The sequence below is a fragment of the Fimicolochytrium jonesii genome, assembly GCF_025526975.1.
Source record: "Fimicolochytrium jonesii strain JEL569 chromosome Unknown EV422scaffold_6, whole genome shotgun sequence".
NCBI classification, from domain to species: domain Eukaryota; kingdom Fungi; phylum Chytridiomycota; class Chytridiomycetes; order Spizellomycetales; family Powellomycetaceae; genus Fimicolochytrium; species Fimicolochytrium jonesii.
In genome coordinates this window covers 427,533-454,079 of record NW_026515673.1, presented here as the reverse complement: position 1 = coordinate 454,079, position 26,547 = coordinate 427,533, and the positions used below count along the sequence as shown (strand labels likewise).

The 26,547-nt window shown below is 52.3% G+C and overlaps 10 protein-coding genes across 10 annotated transcripts; 5 read left to right on the top strand and 5 right to left on the bottom strand.

Moving 5' to 3' along the window:
• Positions 1 to 930: 930 nt before the first annotated feature.
• Positions 931 to 1,908, top strand: EV422DRAFT_565843 (uncharacterized protein; the record flags this gene model as incomplete). The annotated part of the gene is made up of 3 exons (XM_053072373.1): positions 931 to 1,027; positions 1,107 to 1,340; positions 1,406 to 1,908. The coding sequence occupies 3 exons, from the start codon at positions 931 to 933 to the stop codon at positions 1,906 to 1,908; spliced, it is 834 nt and encodes a 277-aa protein (XP_052927164.1).
• Positions 1,909 to 2,092: 184 nt separating this feature from the next.
• On the bottom strand, positions 2,093 to 3,951 carry EV422DRAFT_386867 (uncharacterized protein). Its single transcript, XM_053066820.1, has 6 exons — positions 3,895 to 3,951; positions 3,654 to 3,815; positions 3,447 to 3,565; positions 2,541 to 3,324; positions 2,409 to 2,444; positions 2,093 to 2,346 (listed from the first exon to the last, which is right to left on the bottom strand). The coding sequence occupies exons 2-6, from the start codon at positions 3,744 to 3,746 to the stop codon at positions 2,278 to 2,280; spliced, it is 1,101 nt and encodes a 366-aa protein (XP_052927163.1). The 5' UTR covers positions 3,747 to 3,815; positions 3,895 to 3,951; the 3' UTR covers positions 2,093 to 2,277.
• A 491-nt stretch (positions 3,952 to 4,442) lies between these two features.
• On the top strand, positions 4,443 to 12,829 carry EV422DRAFT_386969 (uncharacterized protein). Its single transcript, XM_053066821.1, has 14 exons — positions 4,443 to 5,593; positions 5,662 to 5,735; positions 5,806 to 5,898; positions 5,973 to 6,357; positions 6,417 to 6,751; positions 6,820 to 7,303; positions 7,378 to 7,646; positions 7,717 to 8,475; positions 8,535 to 9,163; positions 9,241 to 9,418; positions 9,490 to 11,130; positions 11,214 to 11,412; positions 11,473 to 11,669; positions 11,746 to 12,829. The coding sequence occupies exons 1-14, from the start codon at positions 4,585 to 4,587 to the stop codon at positions 12,586 to 12,588; spliced, it is 7,095 nt and encodes a 2,364-aa protein (XP_052927162.1). The 5' UTR covers positions 4,443 to 4,584; the 3' UTR covers positions 12,589 to 12,829.
• EV422DRAFT_585492 (uncharacterized protein) lies at positions 12,750 to 13,968 on the bottom strand. The gene is made up of 4 exons (XM_053073450.1): positions 13,766 to 13,968; positions 13,521 to 13,690; positions 13,257 to 13,455; positions 12,750 to 13,191 (listed from the first exon to the last, which is right to left on the bottom strand). Exons 1-4 carry the CDS (start codon positions 13,900 to 13,902, stop codon positions 12,831 to 12,833), a joined length of 867 nt encoding a protein of 288 aa, XP_052927161.1. The 5' UTR covers positions 13,903 to 13,968; the 3' UTR covers positions 12,750 to 12,830.
• Positions 13,969 to 16,793: 2,825 nt separating this feature from the next.
• Positions 16,794 to 17,962, bottom strand: EV422DRAFT_387167 (uncharacterized protein). Its single transcript, XM_053066822.1, has 3 exons — positions 17,728 to 17,962; positions 17,113 to 17,658; positions 16,794 to 17,052 (listed from the first exon to the last, which is right to left on the bottom strand). Exons 1-3 carry the CDS (start codon positions 17,779 to 17,781, stop codon positions 16,954 to 16,956), a joined length of 699 nt encoding a protein of 232 aa, XP_052927160.1. The 5' UTR covers positions 17,782 to 17,962; the 3' UTR covers positions 16,794 to 16,953.
• A 245-nt stretch (positions 17,963 to 18,207) lies between these two features.
• EV422DRAFT_505029 (uncharacterized protein) lies at positions 18,208 to 20,657 on the top strand (the record flags this gene model as incomplete). Its single annotated transcript, XM_053068461.1, is given in 7 exon segments — positions 18,208 to 18,771; positions 18,879 to 19,025; positions 19,100 to 19,409; positions 19,474 to 19,767; positions 19,787 to 20,031; positions 20,085 to 20,204; positions 20,250 to 20,657. 7 exon segments carry the CDS (start codon positions 18,208 to 18,210, stop codon positions 20,655 to 20,657), a joined length of 2,088 nt encoding a protein of 695 aa, XP_052927159.1.
• An 854-nt stretch (positions 20,658 to 21,511) lies between these two features.
• Positions 21,512 to 22,716, bottom strand: EV422DRAFT_565838 (CDP-diacylglycerol-serine o-phosphatidyltransferase; the record flags this gene model as incomplete). Its single annotated transcript, XM_053072372.1, has 7 exons — positions 21,512 to 21,583; positions 21,662 to 21,703; positions 21,766 to 21,825; positions 21,891 to 22,047; positions 22,125 to 22,223; positions 22,315 to 22,431; positions 22,550 to 22,716. 7 exons carry the CDS (start codon positions 22,714 to 22,716, stop codon positions 21,512 to 21,514), a joined length of 714 nt encoding a protein of 237 aa, XP_052927158.1.
• Positions 22,717 to 23,211: 495 nt separating this feature from the next.
• On the top strand, positions 23,212 to 23,760 carry EV422DRAFT_565837 (uncharacterized protein; the record flags this gene model as incomplete). The annotated part of the gene is made up of 2 exons (XM_053072371.1): positions 23,212 to 23,586; positions 23,653 to 23,760. The coding sequence occupies 2 exons, from the start codon at positions 23,212 to 23,214 to the stop codon at positions 23,758 to 23,760; spliced, it is 483 nt and encodes a 160-aa protein (XP_052927157.1).
• A 132-nt stretch (positions 23,761 to 23,892) lies between these two features.
• EV422DRAFT_386690 (Pex12 amino terminal region-domain-containing protein) lies at positions 23,893 to 25,893 on the bottom strand. Its single transcript, XM_053066818.1, has 5 exons — positions 25,322 to 25,893; positions 25,013 to 25,254; positions 24,749 to 24,943; positions 24,446 to 24,688; positions 23,893 to 24,382 (listed from the first exon to the last, which is right to left on the bottom strand). Exons 1-5 carry the CDS (start codon positions 25,554 to 25,556, stop codon positions 24,179 to 24,181), a joined length of 1,119 nt encoding a protein of 372 aa, XP_052927156.1. The 5' UTR covers positions 25,557 to 25,893; the 3' UTR covers positions 23,893 to 24,178.
• On the top strand, positions 25,720 to 26,521 carry EV422DRAFT_522869 (uncharacterized protein; the record flags this gene model as incomplete). The annotated part of the gene is made up of 2 exons (XM_053069862.1): positions 25,720 to 25,862; positions 25,966 to 26,521. Coding segments are annotated over exons 1-2 (286 nt in total), but the record flags the coding sequence as incomplete, so codon positions are not given.
• Between the last annotated feature and the right edge of the window lie 26 nt (positions 26,522 to 26,547).

The window sequence follows — 26,547 nt, the reverse complement described above, 5'->3', positions numbered from 1 at the left end:
CTGACCGTCCACGAAGGAACATGTGTCAGTCTGTGCTGGAGTCGGCATTGAGTCGACATGAAGGACATCATAACGCTGCGGTTGCTAAGCGGAGCGGTGCTTGCCAATGGAGCCGCTCCGCAATCCTCTAGTTGTAAAGTGCGGGTTACATAACGTCGCCCGGTCCCACTTCGCAACCTCCAAGCTGTCCAAGTAGCCCGTCTCCGGGCCGCGTGGGAGAATAAATCACTGTACGCTATGGGGACTACATGCATATACTGCTATTTGAAGCAGGACATGTACATGTAAGCCTACGGCGTTCTGTGTCCTGTGTCTACTCATGTCGGTGCCCTCAAACTGAACGGAGACTCTCTCAATCCCAAGATCTGGTGTTCGAAGACGGGCTCTCCTTTCCAAGCGAGCGATAGGACTGTCCTCTGGAAGTCTGGAAGGCATCTCCTTAAGTGATCGAGTGAGATAGCAGCACATTATGGGGATCGTGGTTCAGCCTTGGAAACGGCTGCTCTGCCGAGGGAAGATGCAACTTCGCACTGACCGCTCTTCCATTCGCCATCTGGTTCAAAAGATTACTGTACAATATACGTAGACTGGACATGAGCGTAGACTGGGCATGAGTCGGAGGTCTGCCCGTCAATCCGCCGTCAATATTTGATACCGGCGGTACGTGTCGACACGTGAGGCTGTTTGCCTATAATGTTTTGGGTTATCACGCATGCGGGAATTTGAAGGGCGAAAATTTGGGCTCATTGGGCTGGAAACATTGCGGACCGCCGTTTTCGCCATTGGCACTTTGGGCAGCGAGCGATCTCACACTTCGCTTTGAAAAACAACCCAGTAACGGTCTGTGTGGCCAAGCAGCTATACAACGACCTCTTGACTAAACCGTGGCAGCACCAAGAAAGAACTAGTTAGCAGAGGCACCTCATCCAAATGTACGCATTGCAGTTCCTCGTCGCAGCCGCGACCATTCAAGGCGCTGTCGCCTCCGTCAAGCGAATTTCCTGGTTCGACGACGACACATGCCGTGGTAAGTGAATATAGAGCGCACACCGCTTCCGACAAACGGCACAGACTCTCCTTCTGCCAATACTAATTGCAACTTGTAGGCCAACCGGTAACCGTTCAATGGGCTGTCGACCAAAACCGGGACCCGTGGACTCAGGGCACCTGCGAGAACCTCCATCTCGTACCCTGTGACTCTGGAATCAATTACCAGGCCGATAAAGGTGCCAACTCGTCAATGTCGGAGTGTGTCAGCTCCACGAAGAATGAAGTGGAAAACAACGCCGCTTTTCCGTTTTTCCCAAACACAACAAACTTTGGACAGCCGTATTTGATTGGTAAGTCCCGTCTCTATATCGGGAGATCCTTCGCCTCTCAGGGTTCTAATGCTGTATCTCATCAGCAACCGAATACGACAACTCCATCGGAGTCCCCACGTGCAAAAACGTCAATCAGGTGCAAAACACATGGTTCCGTACCGCCTACCTTGCCGACGGACACTGCCGCATGGGTGAGCGATCTCGCACAAGCTACCCGGGTGCGCCACTCAACCGGTACATGAAAGTATCCTGCCAAATCGACGGCAGCGCTTACGTGGAGGACTGGTGCGACTCGGCATGCAATAACTGCCAGTTCACGAGCTTGATTGGATATAAGGACGACAAGTGTGGGTTCATGGGCGCCGAGACTGGTGGTCAGAACATTGTCGGCGGGTACTGTATGGAGTCGAAGAAGGACATCAAGTTCAGCGATGCGGGGGCAAAGCCACCAAGTGGATGGAACCCGCCTAAAAACACAGGGACGCAGGTCGTGAAGGCGGGTGCCATGGCCAGCAGCGGCAAGGAGTCGACGATGGTGGCTGCACTGGCTGCTCTGATTCTCGGTGCATCCGCACTTTACCTCTAAGGCTGCGCATCGAAAACAATTCACCAAGCTTTGTAGATTTTAGTAGAATCCTGTCGTCGTTACAATCGTAGACGTCACGACCGCACTATTTAGATATTGGGTATACAGAGACCCTCCCCATCACATTTTACTGCGCGGCGTACATCACGGCTTCCTCGACTCCCGTCCTCCTCATCTGTCTATGCTATATTAGTACCCATCCTACATAGTTTCGCCGGTCGGAATCATGTTCGTGCGTCAACCTCTGTAATGTCATGTAATACACTATCGAGAAAAGAAAACAACGAGAGGACAACGTCCTAGATGTTCGAGTGATTTCTAGCAAGATTTAGGAGCATTCCTATAGCTAAGGGCTATGACGACTTGAGATCACAGATGTGACTTTTGCTTGTCTGATCGGATTAGCGGGACGACGACCTTGCCCATGTTTTTACCAGACTGTAAAATGCAAAGATGTGAGGATGCGGTGAAAACCAATGTGAGAACGGTAATTGACTTACGTGAAGATAGTGGATGGCATCAGGAATTGATGTTATCTGGCACGCACAGGAAATGCATGAATCACAAGGATGAGACAAAGGTCGACAATGGCTCTGGATCACGCAAAAAGAACCACAAGAATCTCCACTCACCCCCTCAAAGTCAACCATATCGACGACAGGCGTCAAAGTTTTCTCATCCACGAACTTGAACAGATCCCTCAAAGCCGCAGGGTACTCCTTCGCATAATGCGGGAAGAAAAATCCCGCCACGGTGGCGCTCTTGTTCAACAAGGCAACAGTAGAGACAGCGTCCTCGCCGAACCCAGTCGCAAAAACCTTCTTCTTTCCATCTCCCTTCGTGTCCTCTGGATTCGATTCCGATGAGGCGTAGTTCGAGATGGATCCAATGACGATGAGCCTTCCTTTCTGCCCTAAACAAGACACACAGTCCTGCAGCATCTGACCACCGACGGATTCATACACGATGTCCACGCCCCTCGGGTAGTGTTTCCTGATGACCTGCTTCACGTTCTCCGTTTTGTAGTTGATGACCCGATCGCACCCGAGCTTCTTCAGCATCTCCGCTTTCGCGTCAGAAGAACATGTTCCAATGACATGGTTGCCCGCCCTCTTCGCCAGCTGGACGGCAATCTGGCCAGCTCCGCCAGCTGCGGCTGTCACAAGCACGGTTTCCCCCGTCGTCATCTGACCTTGGTGCTTCAGTGCAAGGTAAGATGTGAGTCCCGAAACCAAGAGTGGCAAGAAGTCGGGGCGGAGGGATGGAACGGGGATAACCATGCGGTAATCTATCACTTGGATTTCTGTGAAGGCACCGTAGGAGGCGACGGCGACCGGTTGGCCAACTTTGTAACCCTTGACGGCGCTACCGACGGCAACGATCTCGCCAACGGCCTCAAATCCAGTGTCAAAGGGCCTGTACACGGGCAATCAGAAACTTAATGAGAGTCATGTCAAAAGAAAGGTATCCGAAGTCCACATCTGCCCGCTATCGCTGGCCTCTGTTGATAGAAAAACAAAGGTTGAATTGCAACGTACGGCTTCTTAGTGGGATCATATCTCCCAGCCGTATAGTTGATATCGCTGGCGTTGATCGCCCAGTAATGATGCTTGATGACCACGTGAGTGGGTGGAATCGAGGCCAAAACGTCCGCCGTCTGATGGGATACTCAACAAGGTCAATACAACAGTCGGACTTGGGAACTTTCCCAAACAGGAGACAAGTCCCAAGGCTTCAAAATTCACCTTCAACGTTTCCAGCCTTGTTGCCTTGTTGAAGTCGGTGGAAAGCGTATGAACGACGTACTTTCGGAAGGTGGGTGGGAGTGAAGATGCCATTATTGCTGGATGATCTCGACGAAGAAAGCTGTTCAAATACTAAAACCCTAAACGCCATGCAATGCTGACCTTTTATACGGTCAATAAACGAGTAAACTACGTAAACAAGTTCACGCCTTGTCACGCGTAGAAAGTACGAGCTACATACATAAACACAAATAACTTGTAGCACGTGAACTCTTGTCATGAACCGCTGAGCATGGGGTAAGTAAGGGTAAGGGGGAACGCGTGAGAATGTGCAACTCCGCCCCCATTACCGCATTTTCTGCGTTCTGCGATACGGCGCAAAACGTTAATTGCGTTACGTGGAACCTTCCCTCACAAGTGTTCCATGGTCGATTGGATTTCGCAGCAAAGCGTAGAGCAAGAAACTCTAGTGCGAGTTCGATTTCAGGCGTCTCCAGAGCCCATACATATACCCTTCTCGATCTTTTTCGGCAGAAGCGGAATTAAGATATCGTCCCTTCCATATTGTCCCCTTCGCATCTCCCTCCGGTCGCAGCCCGGCGTCAGCTTTTCATTTCGGGTCGCAGACCAATACACCAAAACGTAGTCCGCTTTCGGGAGGCTGCTATTAACGCAACGCTCAATCGACCATCGCGTAAGCAGGGCAGGAAGTGGTCCAAACTTCAAACCGACCGGTTCCGAAAAACAGACGTAACCCTTTTCCAGTTTGGGAAGAATACCAAGGGTGAGGGGTGCTAATCAAAGGAGCCAATACTGCATGATACGCCTCTCGTAGCTCTCCTCACGAATTCATTACGAGGGATTCCTCTTCTCTATCCAAAACTCGTTAATTTTCACCCTACATGAACACCGCGGAGGGTCAACTGCCAACATGGACAGCATAAAGCTCCCTGGATTTACAAATGCGACGGTGCTCCATTACAATTCACGCACTTCGCTTATTATCCAACGGGCGCGGCGAAATGACAATCCAAATGAAACCGTGATATGCAAAGGGAATGCTTTCTACGACGAGGAAGAGAATATCAAACTCAAGCACGAGTACGAATTACTGAAACATATCCATGCCAACCTCGCGGAACTCGAAGCATCGAGGACGAAAGGGTCTGGAGTTAGCAAATCAAGCGGGGGTCATTCGACGCAATCTCCGCGATACCATTACTATAAGGCGTCTGGGCAGGGGTCCGGTTCTCCATCATTCTCATCAAATACCCAGCAATCACGCTGTCAGCAACTAGAAGCCGTCACCGAGGAGCAACACATGTACAGTTCGGGTCCTACACCTCCGCCACCATCTGAACGCAAAGGTTTTACGACCGGGCGGAGGCCGCGGAGCACCAGCTTGACCCACGAATCCATAGAAGGGGCACTGTCGGATAGAGTCATCAAGCCAATTTCGGTAGAAGATCTCAACGGGCAGTTGATACTAGTGTTGGAAGATTATGGGGGCGTATCTCTGAGAGAATTCGCCCTATCAAAGCCTACTGAGAGCAGCAGGCCAGGAAACTCATCAGTTCCTGGGTCAGCGGCGGACAGCGACGCTGGAAATGGGGGACCCAAATTCAAAGATGGCAGTCGTGAGAAGTTTAGTCGCAAAAACCGGCAGATTGGACTGGAGGAGTTTTTGAGCATAGCGACGCAGCTAGCGGAGGCTCTTGAGATTGTGCATGCCGCACAAGTCATGCATAAGGATATCAACCCCGACAATATCGTGGTGAAAAGGACAGGCCCACATTTGGGCGTCCAGCTGATTGACTTCAATCTGTCTGAAGTCACAGACATGGGGAATCAGATGACGAGGGGTTACCTCGAAGGCACTCTTGCCTACATGTCCCCAGAGCAAACAGGGCGAATGCAACGAATTGTCGATTATAGGACAGGTGAGGAATTGCCGTCGACTGGGGACGCAGGGTGTCGCAAGAATTCTGACAATTCCCTGGGGCTGCAGATTTCTATAGTCTGGGACTCACGCTGTGGGAGGTTCTGGTCGGACAACCTCCATTTCAGTTCGAAGATGCCACGGTAAGCAAGCGTCTGATTGCAAGGCTTTGTGGGATATATACAAAGTCGCTCATTATCTGTGGCTTTGTAGGAGTACGTGCATGCTCATTTGGCGAAGGAGGTCGAGTCGCCTCGACTTTATAACGACGCAATCCCGCAAATATTCGTGGACATTGTCATGCGGGTATGTTGAGTGGGAGGAGTGGCATGTACTGCTGCATCTTTTTTTCCTGTTGACCTTTTTGTTTTTTTTAACAGCTTGCCAGCAAAGCACCTGAAACTCGCTATCAGTCGAGCGCCGGGCTCCGCTGGGATCTCATGCAATGTTTCCACCAACTCCAGAAGGAGAAAGCGTCAAGAAAAGTCTCTGCCCTATCCAGATTATCAGATGCGGACGTGATCGCGATACTCGATGGGTTCAATTTCCAAGTTGGTCAAAAGGATCACTCGCACAACCTCAACGTTCCGGATAAGCTGTATGGACGCGAGAGGGAGATGAAAGAGCTGATGACGGCGTATCACAATATTGCCACCGGGCGGAGCCGTAGCGAGCTTTGCCTCATCATTGGGTCTAGTGGAGAAGGAAAGAGCTCCTTGATCAGCCATCTTAGGAAGCATGTGATTGCACAAAACGGGTTCTTCGGTATGTGCCCTTGACAGTGAACTCGGCTGACCGCTCGGAAGCTCATTTCTACTGTTCAGTTCATGGTCAATACTCCCAATACAAAGGCGATCGCCCATATGGTGGACTTGTCGAAGCGCTTGACATGCTGATTCGGCAGCTTCTATCCGAGCCGGCGAGGATCTTGGAAAGATGGCAATCTCAATTGACGACATCGCTAGGTTCCAATTACCTTTCCATAGTGACCGACGTCTTGCCCGATTTGGAGATGATAGTGGGAACACAAAAAGACGCGACGGAGCAGTTTGATGCTCAATCGGCGGAGCAGAACTCCTTCATCAGAGCCATGCAGGCTTTGATCGGAGTTTTTGCTCAGGTGGAGAACCCGTTAGTGGTATTTTTGGACGATTTGCAGGTAAAATTGTTCGAATTTGTTACCCTATGAAGCGCTGTCAGCCTTGCTAATGGTGCAATCCCATGCAGTATGCAGAAGCAGCTTCGCAAAAACTCCTTCAAGCTATTCTGTTCGATAAAAAGATCTCACACCTGCTGATAGTGGCGACGCAGCCTCACAGTGGCGGCCCGCTGAGCAATGCATATGGTCCAACCGTTCAGCGAATACAGTTTGAGGCGCCACAGCGATTGCGGAAGATTGAGCTCGGGCCCTTGCCAATGTCGGGAATTCGTGATATCTTGGTCGATACGCTGAAGCCAGCCGTCGAGGATGTTGACCAGCTTGCTGCGTTACTCTATCGAAAAACAATGGGAAATCCTTTCCATATCCGCGAGTTCTTACGCTACGGGGAACAGCATGGTCTCCTTTATTTTGATGACGTCGCTGGAGGGTGGTCTTGGGACATACAGGAGATGGATCGGCAGTCTGTCTTGAGCGATAATGTGGCGGAGCTGCTCCTGACGAGATTGAGGCAGTTCAGCCCAGAGACGCAGAAGCTACTTCAGCAGGGAGGTAAGCTTTCTTTGAAGCGCTTGTTGAGCTGCATTCTTGCCCATATTCACTTATTTTTCATAACCCTTTATCAGCATGCATCGGGGATGGCTTCGATCTTCGTTTACTTTCTCTCATATCGGAAAGTAGCATTGTGCAATTGGCCACCGACCTGTGGCCGGCTGTCAAAGAAGGATTCATTCTAGCTCAGCCTCATAATGAAGTGCTCATTCGCGGAAATTCAACGATGTCGCGGAGTTCGTCGGGTTCTGTAACATCTCAGCGTCTTGGCCATCGGTCGTCTATGTCTCTGGGGATCATGAACTCACGGCAGTCTGTGGGTGAAATGGTGCTGGCATACAGGGTAAGGCCCATCGCTAATGACCATATTCATTTGCGATACATTTCCTGATATGCTTTCCCCATCATCACAGTTCTGTCACAGCCGCCTGCATCAGGCATGCTACAACCTCATGGATGCGGAAGAGCGAGATGCTACTCATCTCAACATAGCGCGGGTTCTTCGGCGGACCATGACGGAGGAAGAAGTCCTGGAAAACGTATTCCCTGTAGTATCTCACTACAACCGCATCTGGGAGAAGCTGACAGATCCAGAGGAGCGCTATTATGCGGCCCGGCTGCATTACGAGGCTGGCGTCCGCGTCAAACGTTCTGGATCAGTGCTTGCGGCGCGAAGAATGCTGAACACTGCCGCAGGACTTCTGGGAGATGATAGCAATGCGTGGGATGCTCAATATGAGCTGAAGTTTAATACCTGCCTAGCCATTGCCCAATTATCCATCTTGGAAGGACTGTACGACGAAGCGGAAATGCACTTGCGCGGGATGGCCAAGCGAGCCAAGTCGACGAAGGATCAGTTAATCGCTAACAGTACGCTTGTTATCGCATACTACGTGCAAGGGCGCTTTACCGATATCATCGGCATGGGCGTAAAAGATCTTCAGTCGTTTCAAATAGTTACTCCTGAAAACGAACAGCAGGCTGAGGACTTGGCTGCTATCGAGTTCTCGAAGTTGGAAACGCTGCTTGAAGGGCGTACTGTTGCGGAAGTTGCGTCTGCCCCTCGCTGCTCCGATGCGACGGCAGGAAGGCTCGAAATCATTCTCATCCATGTTGGAGGCGCTGCAAACTCCCTCGGGCTGAGCAGCCAAGCCCAGTATTACTATCTCAAGGTATGCGAGCGCTATCACTATTTGTTATCCGGTTTGAAATTGTTAACGAATCTTCACAGGGATGTGTTCGAGCATTGGAGAATGGTTTAGGCCCGGACAGTTCTGTCTTGTTTGCGTACAGCGTTCGAAGCTTCACCTCCGCTAGGGGTGGTCCACGGTTCAACAGAATGCGGTGGCTATCTGAGCTCGTTTTTGCGCTTCTGGGCAGGGCAAGTACGGAGGTTCAAGCGAGGGCACGGCTTGCTCTTGCTCTGCATGGCTACGTGTATGTCGCCTCCTTTAAAGACTTCGAAGCAAATATCGACGGATGCATCACGTCGGGCTTGGAATCAGCACATTACTCCGTGCTCATTTATGCAATGGTGGCGTGGCCCGGCATTCTGTTGTCATACGGTCGCCCGGCATCCTCATGGAGAGACTGGGAAGAACGACACCGGCCTTTCATGGAGAAGATGAAAGGCTATTTTCTCAACGTCTGGGCGGGAACAATGGCGGAGCTAGAGGCGCTGGCTACTGGCAATGAATGTGTTTACCAGCGTCGCGATGTCATGGCCACGGGGATGAGTCGCACGATGGTATACTACTACCGTCTGGTAAACGCCTACCTTTACGATCGGGAAGATCAAAGATCACTCCTGGAGCAATACAAACAGGAGAATAGTCCCAATCACTATATCGGACTTCCAAGGTACTTCATTTCTTGCATTTTTGTCGAACGGCCCACAGCTCGATCATAAACTCATCTCGCCTCACGATATTCCTTAGATACATCGACTTCTATGTATTCCAAGCCTTGATTGCAGCACGGGAGTGGGATCGCCCAGACCGTGATAGAGCCCTTCTTCAAGCTGAGATCGATGAGGCGTACGCCATCGTGAAACGGTATGCGGAAGAGCCTCCGAGTGAGATAATGTGTAAATTCCTGATGGTAGCGGCAGAGAAGGTGGGTGTTTCTTTCTTTGCGCCTTCCTTTCTTCGTGGCTCGTCAGTCCGCAGTCTAAAGCCTCTCTCTAGGAGCGTATCGCTGGCAACGTTACCGCCGCTCGCCGATATTACGATGAGGCATTGGATTCAGCGCATGCCCATGGTTTCCGGTTGCAGGAAGCTCTGACGACAGAGCTGTACGGTGGATTTTGGCTGCAACAAGGATCAAAACGCCTGGCTCGGGCATGTCTTCATGATGCTTACGTTCTATGGTATTCGTGGGGCAGCGAAGGAAAATGCCGGCATCTACAGACGAAATATCCGGATGTGGTGGATCTATATCTGTTGACCAAGGCGATGCCGAGTAGCCGGTTCAACAGCCAGATGCCGGGTCTGACCACGCGCTCTCAAGGAACGGAACAAGCGGGCTCAAATACCGTCGATCTCGACTTGACGACAGTACTGAAAGTGACTCAATCTATAACCAACGAGACAAGCTTGGAAACCCTGCTAACGAAAATTATCAAGTTCGTTATGGAAAATGCTGGTGCAGAGAAAGGATTGCTGGTCCTCCGTCAAGATGGCAAACTGATGATTGAGGCCATCGGCATTGTTAATGAAGGCGAAGAAGTTCAACGGGTATTGCAGCATGTACCCGTCGAGCAAGCCTCTAGCGATGAAGGAGTTCCGCTGTCGGTTGTATATTACGTCTATCGAACGAGGGAGCCGATCGTGTTAGCGGACGCCAGTCACGATGAAACGTACGGGAAGGATCCATACATTGCCGAGCGCGGAACGAAGTCCATTCTATGCTGTCCCATCATGCATCAGAATGCCGTGACCGGGGTAGTGTACCTGGAGAATGATCTGCAGCCCGGCGCATTCACCGGCGACCGGCTTGAACTCATACAGTCATTGATGAGTGCTGCTTCAATGTCGATCGAGAACGCTAAACTGGCGAAAACGAACAACGAGCTCACCGCAGCGCTAAAAGATTCCAGCTCAAAAGCAGCGCCACGGTATAATCTCGATGGACCCATCAAGAAGACGATCGATATGTTGCAGAGCTTCAAGTTCCGACTGCCACCGGGCGACCCAGGCATAAAGCAGATCGATTTTATCATGAAAGCTCTGACTTCAACCGACTTCTTCTCTTCGAATATCGACGAGATCAACGACGAGACGGGAAAAGGCCTCGATTCCGATACAAAAAACTGGATCGAAAACTCTCTCTTGCAGAAAGAGCAGCGACGGAGTCGAGGTAACGACGCCAAAGAGGACATGTTCGCTGCGAAGAATGAGTTTGAATTGGTGAAGCACGCCATAAAAGCCGACGGCGCGCCAACTCCACGACCAGCGGCCGAGATAGTCTCCATGAATATGGACCGGGTCAATGAGCTGTTGAAAAAATCGACAACGGCTGATTTCAACATCCACGATCTTGCGGAAGCGACCAATGGGCGCCCTTTATACTTCCTAGGGGTGCATCTCTTGCACCACTGGGGGTTGGTGCAGCACTTCTCGCTGGACGAGATGAAGCTCCGCGCGTTCTTTCAGGAGATTGAGGCTTCGTACCATCCATTACCGTATCACAATAGCTCCCATGGAGCAGACGTTCTCCAAACTTCCAACATGCTACTGTTAAGCGACCCAAAAATGGCCGCGAACTTCACCAAACTGGAGGTGTTTGCGGCGTGTATAGCCAGTGCCGTTCATGATGTAGATCACCCGGTGAGCAAAACACGATATGTGGACTGAATGTGTGGGCTAATCCTCCTGGAGTCCGCGTGCTAATCTGCTAGTCGGTTTGGCAGGGGTTGAACAACAACTTCCTTGTACAGTCATCGCACCCATTAGCGATATTTTATAACGACATGTCTGTTCTCGAATTCCATCACTCAGCGAAAGCCTTTGAGATTGCTCGGCGGCCAGAAACCAATGTGTTTGTTGGGCTGTCAAACGAGCAATATAGAGAAGCTCGAAAGCTGATCATCAGTATGGTGGCAGCGACAGGTAATTTGGTTTTGTGCAACACTTGAGCATTGCACGATCTCACCCTGTTCGCACAATTAGATATGTCTCAGCACTTCCACTACATTAACAAGTTGAAGGGAAAGATCGCGGCATCTGCGCTAAACTGGGAGGAGCCGTCGGATCGATCTCTCATCTTGGAGTGTGCCATCAAGTGCGCGGACCTGAATAACTCCGCCAAGCCACTGGAGCAATCCCGCAAGTGGGCCTTTTCAGTCATGCAGGAGTTTTTCCTCCAGGTAAGCGGAGCCGACGCAATTTCAGGAAAATGTAGCAGCGAAGGTCTGGCCTCGTGCTGATCCCGTCAATCCACAGGGCGACAGGGAAAGGAAGCTTGGCATGCCAGTGTCGAAGTTCATGGATCGGTACGACACGCACATTCCCAAATGTCAAATAGGGTTCATCGACGTCCTGGTAGTCCCGCTCTTCGACTCCTGGGTACAATGCATTCCAACGAGTTTCTCGCGTCAATGCATGGACATGATTGTGCAGAATCGATCCCATTGGGAGTCGATATTAGACAAACCGGACGCCGTTCCCGTTTTCCATCCACCGCCAGATGAGGAACGCGAGGATTTTCAGATCGCTGCGCCATCGACGCCGCCCTTTGGCGCGCAACCGCCTTCAACACACTCAATATCGGAAGAAGACAGTCCGGAACCATTTCCACGGGTGACGGTGGACTCGCCGCGGCGGCCGGGAGATGTGGGCCGCCGTATGAGCAGCCCGCATGTGCTTTTGAGCGCTAGAGCGGGGTCTGCAGGCCGAGGGTCACCCGATCGGGGAAACCCAGTGGTGGGGAAGAAAATCCCGAAATCATCCTCGGGCGGCAGTATTAAGAGTTGGATCGAGCCTTTACCGCCACCAAACTTTGACAAGTCATATGCGACTGACAGCCCTCGGCTGTCGATACACCGTCGCTCTTTTGGGCAGATATCTCTACCCACCGAACCAGTAGCGGCCGCGCAGAAGCTACGAGTCGCTCTGCCGTCGATAACACCGATACCACGGAGTTCGTCCGGCCTCGAAGACATCCAGCAATCACCGGCAACCGAGCGGTCGAACTCACCCGCGTTATTACTGAAACGGCTAGGAAGCGGCACGGACGGTAATTCTCGACCAAATTCATCCGTGAGAACGTCTGGACTAGCTTCATGATCGACACCACCGCAACTAGCCGCACCACATACGCACTCATTCACATCCGATTTGAGGGAATCCAGTTCCTTCAACCCCTCAATTTTGTTTATATAGTGATACCTTCCTATCAATTCCGTTTCTTTCTACATTTGCTGTCACGCCCAATCCAATCACACTTTTACAAGTTGCCATCATCGGCGATGCCTCCGGCAGAGGTACAATGATGTGGATGGCAGATAACCACCACGGAAAATTCTAGACTACTGGTTACGGGAGAATGTGTCTGGTCTGCCATTGCCAAGCACCACCGAACGCACAATCGAGAGGAAATTCTTGGTACTTAGGACGTCCCGATTGTGCACTTTCATCCGTAGTCGTAGTGGTCGTCTTCCAGGAATCTCAAATGGCCTCCAGTCTTGGTTGATACATTCGGGGTTGGGGCAACCCACCAATCCATGGACGAATTCCATTCTTCCCTTTCTAGCTTGCCACGGCCGAGATGACAGCCGGCGTCGGATGTTTTTCTTCACACGGCCGTGGCAGTTGGGGCACACGGACGACGTTCGATACTCATCCAGCAAGTAGCATGGAATGCCGTTTCTCGCAAAGAGTGTGTGGAATCTAATTTCCATGATGAGTTAGAATAATAGAATACATAGTAGATACCACCAATCATGGTCACTCACCCCTTGGTCTTTGATGACTCCTGAAAGCGCGTTGTTTTCCCAGCATCGCTCCAATCACCCAAGACGACCGAAAAATGCTTTCCATACCGGCGTCGCATGTTCTTAATGAGCTTGCTCTCAGACTTTTGCCGCAGTGAGAAAGCCTTGAATCTGCAAGCGACGTGAATATCATCCCGGTAAAACTCATCTAGGGCGGGATCTGGATATGGATGGATGTCAGCCCATGTATTATGGAATTTGAAGACAATGCATAATACATCATACCTGCATGTATGTGATCCACAATGAACGCTGAGAACGCCTCGATCTTCATGCTCTTGTGCGACGGAATATGTGATTCCATCTCGGCGATGCCGGCATTGATCTTTCGCTCTCTCATGTCTCTTTGAAAGTACCGCGACTTTGTCTCGACCGCCCGTTGATTGGATGTGTATCTGGTATGGTATGGGATGGTGCATTGTGAGGATGATGCAACAGAATGTCAAAAGCAGTAATGAAATAAAACGTACCGAAATGGGCGCTCCTTCTCGATGTCTCGACGGAACAGGAGGTCACGCTTGCCCGGATCAATGCAGACGATGTTTGGAGCCTCCCTTAATTCGTCAATGTGGTGCTCAAAATACAGCTGCTGGACTTCTTCCTGCATTTGGGCCTTGCTGCGCTTCCGGGCCCGATACCCGAGCTTGAGCCCTGGCTTCTTGAAGTGGATGGTAACGGAATACCCGTTGGTGCTAATTGACCCATCGAACTTGAGACCAAGCTTCTTTCGATGTTTGAAGACCTTGTCCTATAACCCGTCGTTCAGCAGGGCAATTGAAATAAGCGCAGAAGGGTACAGACTTAACTTACATTCACATTGAGAAACTGCCCCCACAGCTCCCGCTTGCGTTCATCAGTGAACTTCCCCATGCAACTTTGGCTCAAGCCCAAGATATGACGGCCTAGGATCAATGTGTCGATCCGAACAGATGACTGGATTCAAGATTTGCGCAGCGGGATAGCGGAAAACAGCCGCATTCCACGGCGCTCATAGAGGCGTGAGAGCTCACAATAGGCACCTGTGGTGAGGCAGGTGTGGACCATGACCAGACAAAAGAGGAAGCCAAGGGGGGGGAGCGAAGGGGGGGGGGTATGTTCGACGAGCAGGGAACACATCGTAGGCGATGGTTACGTTGATGCCGTGGCGGTGGGCAAGAGCATCGGCCACGCCCCGGGCCCGCTGTGCGCGCAGTGGGGGCGTCGTCAAAGCGGGGGAGGAGGGGCGGGGGGGGGGGGGGCGGGGCGCGCAGGAGCCAAGCGTGCAGGCGCCCATCGGCAAGAGCGCATCGCGCACCACGTCGACCGGGGTCCCGGCAGGCAACCACTCGGCCAGGTCGGCGTACCAAGCGAGGCGCTGGGGGGGGGGGGGGGGGGGGGGGGAAGGGGGGAGTGTGAATATACAGGATGCAACTCACCTAAATATGGCATTGCGTCCACCGCAAGGCTGTATGCAAGTGGTTCATCCTGGGGAGGAAACAGAGCCCATAACTTGTCGAGGAGAGTCCGCTCAAGTCGTGTGAGGCCGGCAAACTCCTCTTCGGTTGGGTACTCTTCAAATGTCGCATACTTTGTGAATTGGCGGACACGACGATAATAATGTCGCCGCTGCGCTCTCCGGAGATGCAGTACAATTTGCTTCAAACCAAGCCGTTCATTGATGTAGCGCAGAAGCATTTGCAGAAAATGCTCCTGTACGTTGACTTTGAGGTTGGTGAAGATGCTCTGAGCTGTGTATGCCGCCGTCTGTTGGCAATCTTGCATGTGGATTGGGGCGAATCCGTGAACATTACAGTACTCTTGAACCCATGGACGCAACTCTTGCGCGATGGTCAGACTGCCATTGTAGCCGGGGTTGTTTAGCAGCTCAAATATCACACTAATGTGCTTGTTGGTGATGTCCAGGAAATCGCGTAGAGGATGATCAGCTGCGGTGGGCAGACGTAGTAGTCAGGACATTGTTTCATGGGAAATATACAGTGTACCTCACAAACTCACCAAGGTAGTACTTGAGAAAGAACGTGGTGTGGCGCGCAAGGACGTGAACATTGCCGAGGAAGGTTGTCAGGCGCTCCCTTTGCACTTGATTGTGATTATGGATTCTGTGAAGGGAAACCTTCGTGCTGGCATGCGTCTGCGGGCGGGGTCGTTGCGCAGGGGGTGGAGGCGAGGGTGGAGGCGGGGGTGGAGGCGGGGGTTCAAGCACCAGGGATCTACCCGGTGTGCTGGGAAAAGGGAAAGGGATAGGAGCGGGGAGGTTCAACGGACGCTGCAGACCCCTTTCCACAGGTGAAAGCCCTCGCTGTTGGTGCTGCCCGTCGTCATCGCCGGAACTCTCGCTGACCATGTCTGCAATGGCTTCGGGCAAGTGGCGCTGGACAGATGGTGGGAACTCGAATCGAGGGCGCGGGGGCTGCAATGGCGTCTGCACGGCGGGTGGCAGACGTATGGGCAACCGTGGGGTAACTGGAGCAACCTTCCTCCTCTTCCGCCGTGGTGTGGTTGCTCCAGTAAAGATGCCACACCACAGGTACCCCTGGAGCGCCTGGTGTGATGACATGCTGTGCCTTTTGCGTGTCTGCTAGAGATGAGGTGTATGCAGGTGATTGCCGTGATGGCTGTGTTATGGGGTTGAAGGAGTAGAGTGGGGATCCCCGCGTTTTTTACACGCGTGTAAAGGATGTGGGGTATCGCATCCGCGTGTCTGCTGGCCACAGCGCCGGATGACCCAGATCCTAGGAGCGTCAAAGAAGCGATGAAACGCCCGGACTGGCCAAGATGGAAACAAGCTATTGATGAAGAGCTGAATTCTTTGCAAAAGAGAGAGGTATTTGACAAAGTTGAAGAATGTCCTTCTGATGTTGTTCCCGTCGGTCACAGATTTGTTCTAGTGCGAAAAAGAAATGCAGACGGCTCAGTATCCCGCTATAAAGCCCGCCTGGTAGCGCAAGGGTTCACGCAGACGTACGGTATCGACTACGAGGATACATACTCACCGGTGATGGACGCAATCGCTTTCCGATTCCTCATCAGCTACGAAGTACAACAGAAGTACAACATGCAACAAAGACATATATCGACCAAAAGAAGACGATGAGGCTGTCCTAGATGTGGATACACTGTACGCCGCAGCCATAGGAGCGTTGATGTACCTGGCCAACTGCACGCGCGCAGATATATCCTTTGCTGTACACTGTCTCGCCCGCTCGACGAAAGAACCGACGCAACGACGCTGGATATACAACGAACGTTGCGGATATATTTACCAAATCCCTAGATGAAAACAAACACTGGAAGTTTGTTCACGCTCTAGGATTGCGCCGAACAGCCGATGTTGCTTAGGGTTGCCGACGACGAGTACGCCGAACTGCCAATATTGCCTGATATGAATGCGCTCTTTTCCTAGTCCCAGGATCTATTTTTTCCTCACGGAGGTTTTTACGACTGGGAGAGGTTTCTACCGAGGCATCCACGACTATGACGGCGAGGCGATGGCGGAAGTCAAGAGAACGAATGCGAGTGCCCATATCCAGGCTACACCTCAAGCGATCGGGAAGTCGAAAGAACGAATGCGAGTGCCCATATCCAGGCTACACCTCAAGCAATCGTGAAGGTGACTTGAAAAGCGAATCACGAGTCCGGCGACTATTCCTCGCTGGACTCAAGCGATCGCGGAAGTTGAGAGCGGAGCGTTCAATGAGATCAGGATGCGGAGCAATGGCGACTGCGACTTCGACGGCAACTGAATTCGATCTGCAGTCTGAGAGGGAGTGTTGTAAACAACCTGTTTTAGCCACAGCTTCCCTTTATAGTACCGTACCCCCTTTTTCCTTCTCGGGATAGAATAGCTGGTGTGGTTGTGTGCAGACCGTCCGATCGAATGTCTATAAAGCGAGTGGTGTGTGTGTGAAGGGGAATAAAAGTAACGAGTTCCACAACACGCTGGCGACAATCCAATGATGTGGAGAATCACTTTTCGGCCTTTTGCATTCTCTGCATTGCCCCCCTTCGCTGCCTTCGCTGCAGCAATCGCTCCCTCTAATTCCTTCCAAATCCTTCTTCGGTGATATCGGGTGGGGCGACAGTCCTCACACCACCAGCAAGGGTTCTCGATAACAGCGCTCATACAGCAGAGTCGGTGGAACCATCCCCCATGTTCGCATACGCCACCCTTCCCCTCGCACCAGAGCCACCCCCCCAACAGAACCCTCTTTGCTACCATCTCCCTTGTTTCGTTCGGTTTTTTGCCGTCCCCCCCGGTCCCAATGCAGGCAACATTGTCGCTGTTACTGTCGCTGTCGGTGGCCCCATTGGCCATTGCAATTACATCCGTCGCAATTGCAATCTCGGTGGCAGGAAGTCTTATCTGTGAGAAGAGGTGAGTGTGTGTGTGTGTGTGTGTGTGTGTGTGTGCGCGGGGGGGACGCAGCCTTACCAGCTTGCACTGTTTGTGCCCACATGTCCTTCCAAGTTCAGGCATGTCGTGCATTTGCAGCCAGATTTGCAGCCTCGAAGGTCAACGGTCAAAAAGCCAAGGCTGTCTGTCAGAAAGCCATGGCTTTTTTGTGATACACGGTCACATACGATTTCGATTTGCTTGCTTTTACACCACCCTGGGTAGGAAGGTACGAAGGAATCAGAGGGAATATGCGGTCACGTGGGGGACACGGACGTCGCGGACAGTAAAGAATGAGGATAATGCACATTCAAATCCACTCACCCATGAGACGCGCTGTCGAATTTTGCGAACACAGAGACAAAGGTCGGATTGACGCATTTTTGACGTCCATGCTGCGATTCAAGGGCTCGCTCACAAGAAAAAGCCTCGGAAGAGCGAGCATATGTATTCTAGATGAACCTGCACTTCCCCATGAAAGCGTTTTCCACACGTAGGCACGATCAACACCACGAAAAGATGCCGTTCGTTGCAGCATCGGCTCAGAGCTCCATCAATGCCGAAAGCAGCGCGTCAAGCAGCGTCTCAAGCACTTTCCGGCAAGACTCTGCCGCGAGCGCCTCATATCACGCAAACCCAATGGCCGTAAATGCAGATATCGATCAGCGCACCCGGCCGCAAAGTGCAGGAAAGGGACGGAATCCACTCTCGAAAAAGTGGACGGAACCGACCGATGAGGGGGTTGGGGTGAAACGCCCGACTTCAGCGCCCGTTGGAGGACGCACGGCAAGTTGGACGTCCATCGACTCCACCGCAAGTGGCAGATCTAGATGTAGTAGGCTCGATGCGCCACCGGAGGCCAAAAGCACGACCAGCTTCTTCAGGCTCCCGGCGGACTACAGCAACTTACCAGATGGCCCTCTACTGCCACTCTTTCCCTGCACATCAGCTGCGAGTATCTCCAGCGCAGGGATTCTCCTTCGACATCAAGGGAGAGAAAGCCATCTGGAGTTACGAAAGGATGAGCAGACGTCAGATGAGAGCCTGCCCAACGGCTTGCTGCCAAAAACAAAGTGGGCCGGGGTGAGTACTCTGATCTCCTTTTACGCGTACGGCATTGATGCCTTCCGTGGGTTCTATTTGTATAGCTCTTCCCATTCTGACATCGTGCCCATCGTCGTGATTTGTAGCTCAAGCGGAAAGTAAGATACCCAGTTTCGGCCAATGTGAAAGCTGGACAAGCCTTCGCAGGCTACGTCACGATATGCTCTCGAGATTGGGAGTTCCGAGGACGAGGGAGAGTAGGGAAACCCAAGCGCCGCTGGCTCTGCATCAAGGTGAGTGAAGTCTCCGGTCGAAGTAGATATAGAGGATGGCCATCTCAGTATTGTATTTGCCTTTTCATCTGCAGGACGACCAGCTCTATGTCCTCAAGCGACCAAATGCGAAGTATGCTACCGTCATCCTCGATCTCGCGGAGTGCACTATCGAGCCGAGGCCATTCCGGGTGATGTCCCAAAATAGCATTGTGTTTCAACTCTACCTGCCAATCGAGTTGAGCGAGCGGAAACCCCGAAGCTCCATCACGACCACCAGGGGATCGGAAAGCGTTCCAATGTCGGCAGGATTGTCTTTCATGTTCATTGTGGAGAACGAGAAGCTCAAGATGGAGTGGATGCAGGCTTTGCTCCAAGCCAGCGCCTGGAGGGGACAAGCACTGGGTGAGACCAGTTCGAGATGTGTCGCGGTGTACTAGGCATCTCAACTTCCATCGCTGCATCCTAGCAAAGCAGGGGGCCCTTCCGTACATCCGAGTCGAAGACTACGACAAGTCGAACGGTTCGGAACTCATCTTTCCGGAACCTCCCAAAATCCAGGATGTTGCAGGACGCCAGTGGTCCACCCACGTTTTTGACACAGGGGAGATTGGGAGAAGGAGCACACGAAGTATGGAGTTACTGACAAAACCCGGCCTGGAGATCAGAACGAAGATACACATGGGGGCGGACGAAAGAAGACCTGCGTTGTGCGATGAAAGTACGGAGATCACAAAAGCTGGAGAAACCAGCAAAGATGGTGGTGGATTTATGGTCCCCAGGATCAAAGCATCGGCAGAACGCCGGCATGAATGCCGGCACGTCGACTGACAATGTCTTCCTCACACATTGCTCGGCCGCCGAGAAGGACGCATTCAAGAAAGCAAAGGCGAAACACGCTCCCATCGTCCATCACCATGTACGGGCTTTCAAAGAGCAAGCCGCCGTACTCTCCATCCTTGGACAGTCGGCCGCCCCCGAAATGACGCAGGAACAACTTATCTCCATCGTTCAACAAACCATGTCCGTTTGTGAAGCAACCACTCTCGCTGCCCGCGAAACCATGAATAAGGCCATTAGGCCGCGCACGAAGCGGCCGGCTTCTCCGCTACGACCGTCGATTCCATTCACGCGGAATGCACATTCGGCGCCCGAAAAACGCAGGAGCTCTTCGGCGAGTTCTCCGAGCTCAAGGAAATCGTCGCCTCCCTCCAGACGATGAAATCCCTTTGACCACGCCGGAAGGTTTTTGGCACCCCGGTACGCGCAGCGGTCAGGACAACATGTACGCCGAGGCGTCCCCCTCCAAAGACGAGCGCAATCCCCACGAGAAGGATTCTAACCCACGAGAAGGATTCCGTGGCAATGCATCCAGCGGATATCACGGTCGATCATGAGGTCAAGGCTATCGAGGCCGCGGCCGCGGCGGTTCGACAATCATCATCGAAACAACTCGAACGAGTCGAAACCCGACCGACAACAGTAGAGGAATCCTCAATGGCGACGCCGGTGCCAACGCCAATCCTGCGCGCACAACTCCCTTCACCGAACACGGCTTCATCGACAAATAAGCAACCTCCGAACGGAGTCCATTGTGCTCTGGACGAGGAACGTAGTCCTCTAGAGTCTATGGACGAAGAGGAGGTTGCTTAGTATCCCACCTCACTACCCCACCGCACTAAGCACCTCTCCTTGACATTCGCCGCATTCGCCGCTCGAGTTGCACCGGCTTATTTATCAACATCTCGCCTTCCACGGCTCGATCAATGACTATTTAAAGGTTTTACGGGTTTCCCTGGACATTAGGTCCTAAATGCGCTCTGCCCCGATAACTAGTTCATCTTCATCGAACCCATCCCTCCCTCCTACCGTAGCTTGACATAGCACTCGATGGCTAAAAAAAGATACGGGGAAAAGGGAAGCTATACGCAATCTGTTATTTATACAGTCGAGAAGAAAAATAGAGAAGCTTACTAAGCAACCTCCTCCTCGTCCATAGACTCTACAGGACTACGTTCCTCGTCCAGAGCACAATAACAGCCTTCCGCGCGAGTAACAGCCAATAACAGCCTTCCGCGCGAAATAACTTACCGTTAGGGTGACATGCGCGAGTAACAGCCAAAAAGAAGTCCACGGATCTAGAGTCTTTTCTGAACCTCCACACAGCGTTATGGTAATAATTAGGAGTGTGTGTAGTCCACGGCTTCAGGGATATTTGGCATCCCATTTTGGCATCAAGCTGCGGCTTGGTTCAGTCATCTTAAGCCGAAGGAATTTCCAAGTGACTTTCATATCCCGGCCATTACATAGACAGCACGCGATTTCAGCGATGTAGGTATGGAAAAGATGAACATGTACAGGTTTGGGATATGGCGCAGACTGCACCTTCGAATAACGGCCGACGGTGGCTGTTCCCGACATCGAGTGTTCGTTCGATTATGGGGGTGTAAGCGGGGAGATGGGGTATGTTCTGTTTAGGAGGACACGTGAGAAGTGGTTTGAGATGCTCATGGCTTGGGAATCCTGATGGTCCTGCTGATTTGCAGGGTTCCGCTGATGGCGTATACGAGGACAAACGGCTGATGTACCAAGAGTGGAGAGGTGTTTATTAGCTAGCTTTCGGATAGAATGAAGCAGAGGTCAGAGAGGGAACGTACGTGCAAGGTCCACCCTCCCAAGACGAGCTTGCCTCCAGGAAGCTGCGTATAATACAGAAACGTCAGGACATCATCAAGGAAAAAGAATATGTTCCAATACGTACGCTGTCCTCTCCGTATTGTTGTGTGTTGACGAGGTAAAGGATACCCAGCGCGATAGACACCTGTACAGAATGATGCTCAGGACCGGATTCGGCATATTGCGCCTATCCCAACTGCCAAAGCTTACCGTCGTGGGAATGGGCGTGCCTTCGAAGAATCGGACTTTTCCTCCCTCAGCATTCGACTCAGCAGTCACATTGTAGCGTGCCAACCTAGAGACACCGCAGTTCACAAAGTAGAGGAGAACGATCACGTCGAAGAGACCTTGTAAGCCAATGGCAAACCTACGCGGGGGAGACGCCAGTCAGATCTCTGATATGAAGCAATGGTGTACATTTGCAGAAAAAGAAAGGACGCTTACCCGAGAACGGCGGGCGCAACACCAAAGCTGATGATATCCGATAGGGAATCGAGTTCCCGTCCCATGGGTGAGGAGGTCTTCGACCACCGCGCGACACGTCTGCCAAAGGGGCAATAAAGCATAAGCCATTTGCCAGGATTTTGGAGAAGTATGGAAATGACTGAATAGCTCCATGTATGCAGAAACGTACCCGTCGAAAATGTCAAACAGAAGCGCGGCCGGGAGCAAGAGGATGGCAGCGTAAAGGTACCACATGTTGCCGGTTGTCACATACTTCAAAGAGGCGAAAATGGAGGTCGATCCGGATCTAGATCCCAAAGAATTAGCCTCGTCTATCGTTCCTTCTCTCTATCTGTCTTCCCAGCCCCAAGGAACGTCCTTTGTCCGTCCCTTGCCCGCCGTCGCTCCCCAAAACGGAAACTTACGCAGAGTTGCAGAGAGTGACAGCGTCGGCAAGGTAGAACCCACGAATCATGCTAAAGTGTTTCTTTGGGCCGTTTCCGTTGATAGCCGCAGCGCCGGCGGCACCGACAGCGGTCGCGGCGTTGCGCGCAGAGTTTGCTGCAGCTTTGGCGTTTTTCCTGGCAGACATTTTCGGCGAAGATCGTGTGGTTTGTGTCTGGTGATACTTTGACAAGAAGAGATGTCGGCGATGATGTCCAGTCTGGACAAGATTGTCGGATAGCGGGGCTGTATACGTTGGTCCCACCCTTTTATGCTGTCTGTCGAGAAGATTGTTCACGATCTCCAAGGGAATTCCAACGTCCTCACACAAGGCCCTGCCCTGTCTCGTGGCTGAGGATTCATATGAGGCACCGGCGCTCTCCGGTCAAACGTCACCAACACGACGTCACCGAGTGGTGACGTCCGTGGCCAGCCTTTTACAGACACGGCAGCCAACATTGATCATCACAGGTTTCCTGGCGCTTCTTCGCCGTCATCAACCTCCCAAGGAGCCCTCGACCGACCAGTACTGTACAGTACTCCCTTTCCGCCTCCTATCCCCGTAGACAGAACACAAAAAGGGAATCTCACTTCCCGCAGCCTTGAGGAAAAATTCACCAACTCTCCCCGGATCCAGTTCACAATGGTCAAGCCTTGCCCTCAAACCCGAGCCGTCCAGCGGCGACGGTTGGTTTCTCGACGCAGCACTCGCAGCGGCACTCGGAGGCGCAACAACGCAGCTTCCAACGGGTCCTCGAACGGGAACGGCGGCGGCAGTGGCAATGGTGGGGGGAATGACGACGGCAGCGAGAGTGGCGCGGAGAACGGCGAGAGTGGCGGCGAGAGTGGTAACGGCAACGGCGGCGAGAGTGGCGGGGAAATGGCGGAATGGGTAGCGATGAACGTACGGAGATCACAAAAGCTGGAGAAAGCAGCAAAGATAGTGGTCCCCAAGATCAAAGCATCGGCAGAATCGGGCGATGAAGGTCACGACGGAAAGGCCTCTTGGGGTTTAGGGGTAGGGTTACAAGACGCATGATGCGGAACATACATACGGACTGATGCCGATCGCTATTCGTCGAAGATGATAGAGCAGAGCTTACGAAAACGACAGATTCTACCTAGCAAGGCGCACGCGTTGGGCAGGCGATCTAGCCGAATGCAAAATGTGTTCGGCCCAGAGAACCGCTAAGAGATACGATTAAAGCTACGACATGCTCTAATAGTCGTCGAAAACACGCTAAGTACGGGGTCAGTATGAGGATGACCGGGATACTAGTCTTCGTGGGTACGCGCGACTTTCCATTATTGTCGCTACGCCTATTAACGCCGTTCTGCCATTCTCGCGCCGATGTTCGTGTTGTCGCGCTTTTTATATCAGCAAATGCGAGGCTGTGCCCCACCTCGATTAGCCGCATACACTTCGACGTTCGAGTGCCAAGCGGTCCGATTGGCACTGCATGCCACCTAATCACGTCGTGCAAGACATTGTCGGGACATTGCGCCGTATTGGTGATCGAGTCGTTAACTTTCCGACTGCAGTGCAGCAACGAGCACCAGCTCCGTTGTCTGTTCCTGCCGTGTCGCGTAATGAGCGAAACTGGAATACTCTATGTCGAGTAGATCTTCCGCAACTGCTCTATATTCGTTGGCATCAGCGTAACTGGACATTCCTGCTTCTCTTCGATCCATCGGAAAATGCAGGGATAGCAATACACATAGCCAGAAGGCACCATCGTTGGATTTGTCCGCGGTTGAGAGCAGATGGGGCATATAGTCGGATCGTCGGGAAGGGGCAGGCCTTTCGGATTCGGCTGCGTTCGAATACGTTTAGCTTATCGTGCCCACACGCAATAACGAAGTTATCGCTCACTCACCTCGACCTTTTCTGGAGGTGGGGGGATGGGCTTCTTCCCAACCTGCTTGTGATACTCCGAGGAGTACCACCATTCCAGAAACTTGAAGAAGAAGATAGACATGGGCAAAGCGTACTTGAGTAGGTCCAAGCCGCGTGTGAGAAACATGGCCAGCATGTGACGCATCATGGAGACTTTAGAGCTTCGTGACAGCATGGCGTTGGTTTGCTCCCGGGCAAGCCGGTCTCGTTCTTCTTGATCACGCTGGTGATGGATGTTTCAGTAGAGCTCGCATAGAAGAAAGGTCATCGCCATAGTACTCACGTAATCCTTCATGCTCAATCTGCGCACTTGCAGCCCGCACAGATGCAGCCATGGCGAATAGTAATCCGTCTTCCCGTACATATACCCAATCTGGTACACGAATATCAGCATTTGATATCCTGCATTCGCAAACGGGTATCCGGTGCGAAACGCTCGCTTGATCCGTTTTTCCCATCTTGCTTTCCACGGCTCATCCTGCGATGATTTCCAAACCATAAGCGATTGAGAAGAATGCTGTGTTATTAGCGAGCGATTGTCCCATACCCTCGCAACAGCCTCAAAGCCATCCTCAGCAAATACATCTCCGAATATCCTGCTCCCGGCCCCTCCCGACACCTTTTCGTACGCCTCATCAAGCCTTGTTTTGATGTAAGGCAACCCTACAAGCATGAACAGCGACCGCCAGCACTGAGCAGCATCGAGGCGGGGCACATTCTTATTGGCGCGCTGTTTAAAGTTGGCGGATATGCGGCGCAAGCCGTAAAAGTGCTCTGCAAAAGAGGCGTCTTTGGACAAAGGGCGCGGTTCAATACCACCGCAAGCGAACCAGTATCTAAAATCGCACTGACATACCTCGCTCGCGTAAGTACCACCTCTCAACGACGGCCATCAGGAGCGCGAATAGCTCGTCCGTCCTATTCGCCATCCTCAACAGATATCGCGGATATCGCTGTGCATAAACTGCGAGGATGTACTGCAACGCCGGTTTGAGCAGGTCGCGCATCTTATCCTGGGCCACGAGCTCAAAGAGCGACGGACGATAGACGTCGTTGGCGCCGGCGTTGCTGATATTGCTAAGATACTCCATTGTAGTGGGTTTGAGGTTCGAGCGTGCGGGGTATGATCGACTGTCGACGCTCTTCTGCCGGGTGCAGGAAGGCCTCGAGTTCCCACCCAGGTTCCCACCCTTGCAGGAATGCAAGAGTGCAAGCCCTCTCGAGCAACGCGTGAATGGCTTCACGTTCGCATTTGGTTCGCATTCCCGAAGCTCAGACTTTCCGTGGGCCTCAAATCGTCACTCGGTCGGGAGCGTACCAACTTGCCACCATGGCATCAGGGTTCATCGTCAACAAAGGTCTTACGTTCGTGTTGGTGCTAGGCGGAATGTACGCAGGTAGGTACGGCCCCTCATGGAAACTCTCAACCACGGGACGGCCCTGTTGGCCATGCATATTTCCGCAGAGACTTGGCTTCGAATTCACCCTCGTTTTCACCAGGTAGCAACGCCATTCAACGACTCATGAAGCCTGATATGGTGAGTTTGCTCCCCCTCTGTGGACGCGAAATTTTCTGGACTTGGCTCAACCTGGACTTGGCTCACCCGGCTCCTGCACTTCAGTCGATACCTGACCTCCTGGCAGACCCGGCTCTGGACCCAAAGGCAAAGAAGCAGGAGGCGGAGGCGCACGCGCGGACAAAGCCTGCTTCGCAATTGAGATGAGGGAACATTTAAGGTCGCTGGGGCACCACGTCTGTTGAAGACATGATAGCTTACAAGACACCGTCGTCAGAGGACGGAGTCAAATGTAGGCCGGGGCAGACGGGAAGGGCACATCGCACGGCTTTTTGCCCTCTGCACATGTGCATACAGAGAGGCTATGTTAGTATATATAGCACATCTAGTCAGTTCCTACGGACTTACGAGGGTTCTGTCCTCCAACATGCCTGGATGTGTCCAAGAAACAAGAGCACAAGGTTAAGGCAGGTTAAGGCACCACTATCTTGTACGCCAGTATACGTTACCCACTACATACATCAAATGTGGCTTACATGACCCTGCATCGCTTTACGTCGCAAAT

Coding starts and splice junctions, on each gene's coding strand:
- EV422DRAFT_386867 (XM_053066820.1), bottom strand. CDS start 3,746: ATGGCATCTTCACTCCCACCCACCTTCCGAAAGTACGTCGTTCATACG. Junction 3,325..3,446: donor TATGATCCCACTAAGAAGCC/GTACGTTGCAAT, acceptor GCCCGTGTACAG/GCCCTTTGACACTGGATTTG. Junction 2,347..2,408: donor ATGCCATCCACTATCTTCAC/GTAAGTCAATTA, acceptor TGCATTTTACAG/TCTGGTAAAAACATGGGCAA.
- EV422DRAFT_386969 (XM_053066821.1), top strand. CDS start 4,585: ATGGACAGCATAAAGCTCCCTGGATTTACAAATGCGACGGTGCTCCAT. Junction 9,164..9,240: donor CACTATATCGGACTTCCAAG/GTACTTCATTTC, acceptor GATATTCCTTAG/ATACATCGACTTCTATGTAT. Junction 9,419..9,489: donor TGATGGTAGCGGCAGAGAAG/GTGGGTGTTTCT, acceptor GCCTCTCTCTAG/GAGCGTATCGCTGGCAACGT.
- EV422DRAFT_585492 (XM_053073450.1), bottom strand. CDS start 13,902: ATGCAGGAAGAAGTCCAGCAGCTGTATTTTGAGCACCACATTGACGAA. Junction 13,456..13,520: donor TGTGGATCACATACATGCAG/GTATGATGTATT, acceptor ATCCATATCCAG/ATCCCGCCCTAGATGAGTTT. Junction 13,192..13,256: donor GAGTCATCAAAGACCAAGGG/GTGAGTGACCAT, acceptor CATGGAAATTAG/ATTCCACACACTCTTTGCGA.
- EV422DRAFT_387167 (XM_053066822.1), bottom strand. CDS start 17,781: ATGCACGACATGCCTGAACTTGGAAGGACATGTGGGCACAAACAGTGC. Junction 17,659..17,727: donor GGCACAAACAGTGCAAGCTG/GTAAGGCTGCGT, acceptor CTCTTCTCACAG/ATAAGACTTCCTGCCACCGA. Junction 17,053..17,112: donor TCCCGAGAAGGAAAAAGGGG/GTACGGTACTAT, acceptor ACTCCCTCTCAG/ACTGCAGATCGAATTCAGTT.
- EV422DRAFT_386690 (XM_053066818.1), bottom strand. CDS start 25,556: ATGGAGTATCTTAGCAATATCAGCAACGCCGGCGCCAACGACGTCTAT. Junction 24,944..25,012: donor GCTTTGAGGCTGTTGCGAGG/GTATGGGACAAT, acceptor AAATCATCGCAG/GATGAGCCGTGGAAAGCAAG. Junction 24,689..24,748: donor GATTGAGCATGAAGGATTAC/GTGAGTACTATG, acceptor ATCCATCACCAG/CGTGATCAAGAAGAACGAGA.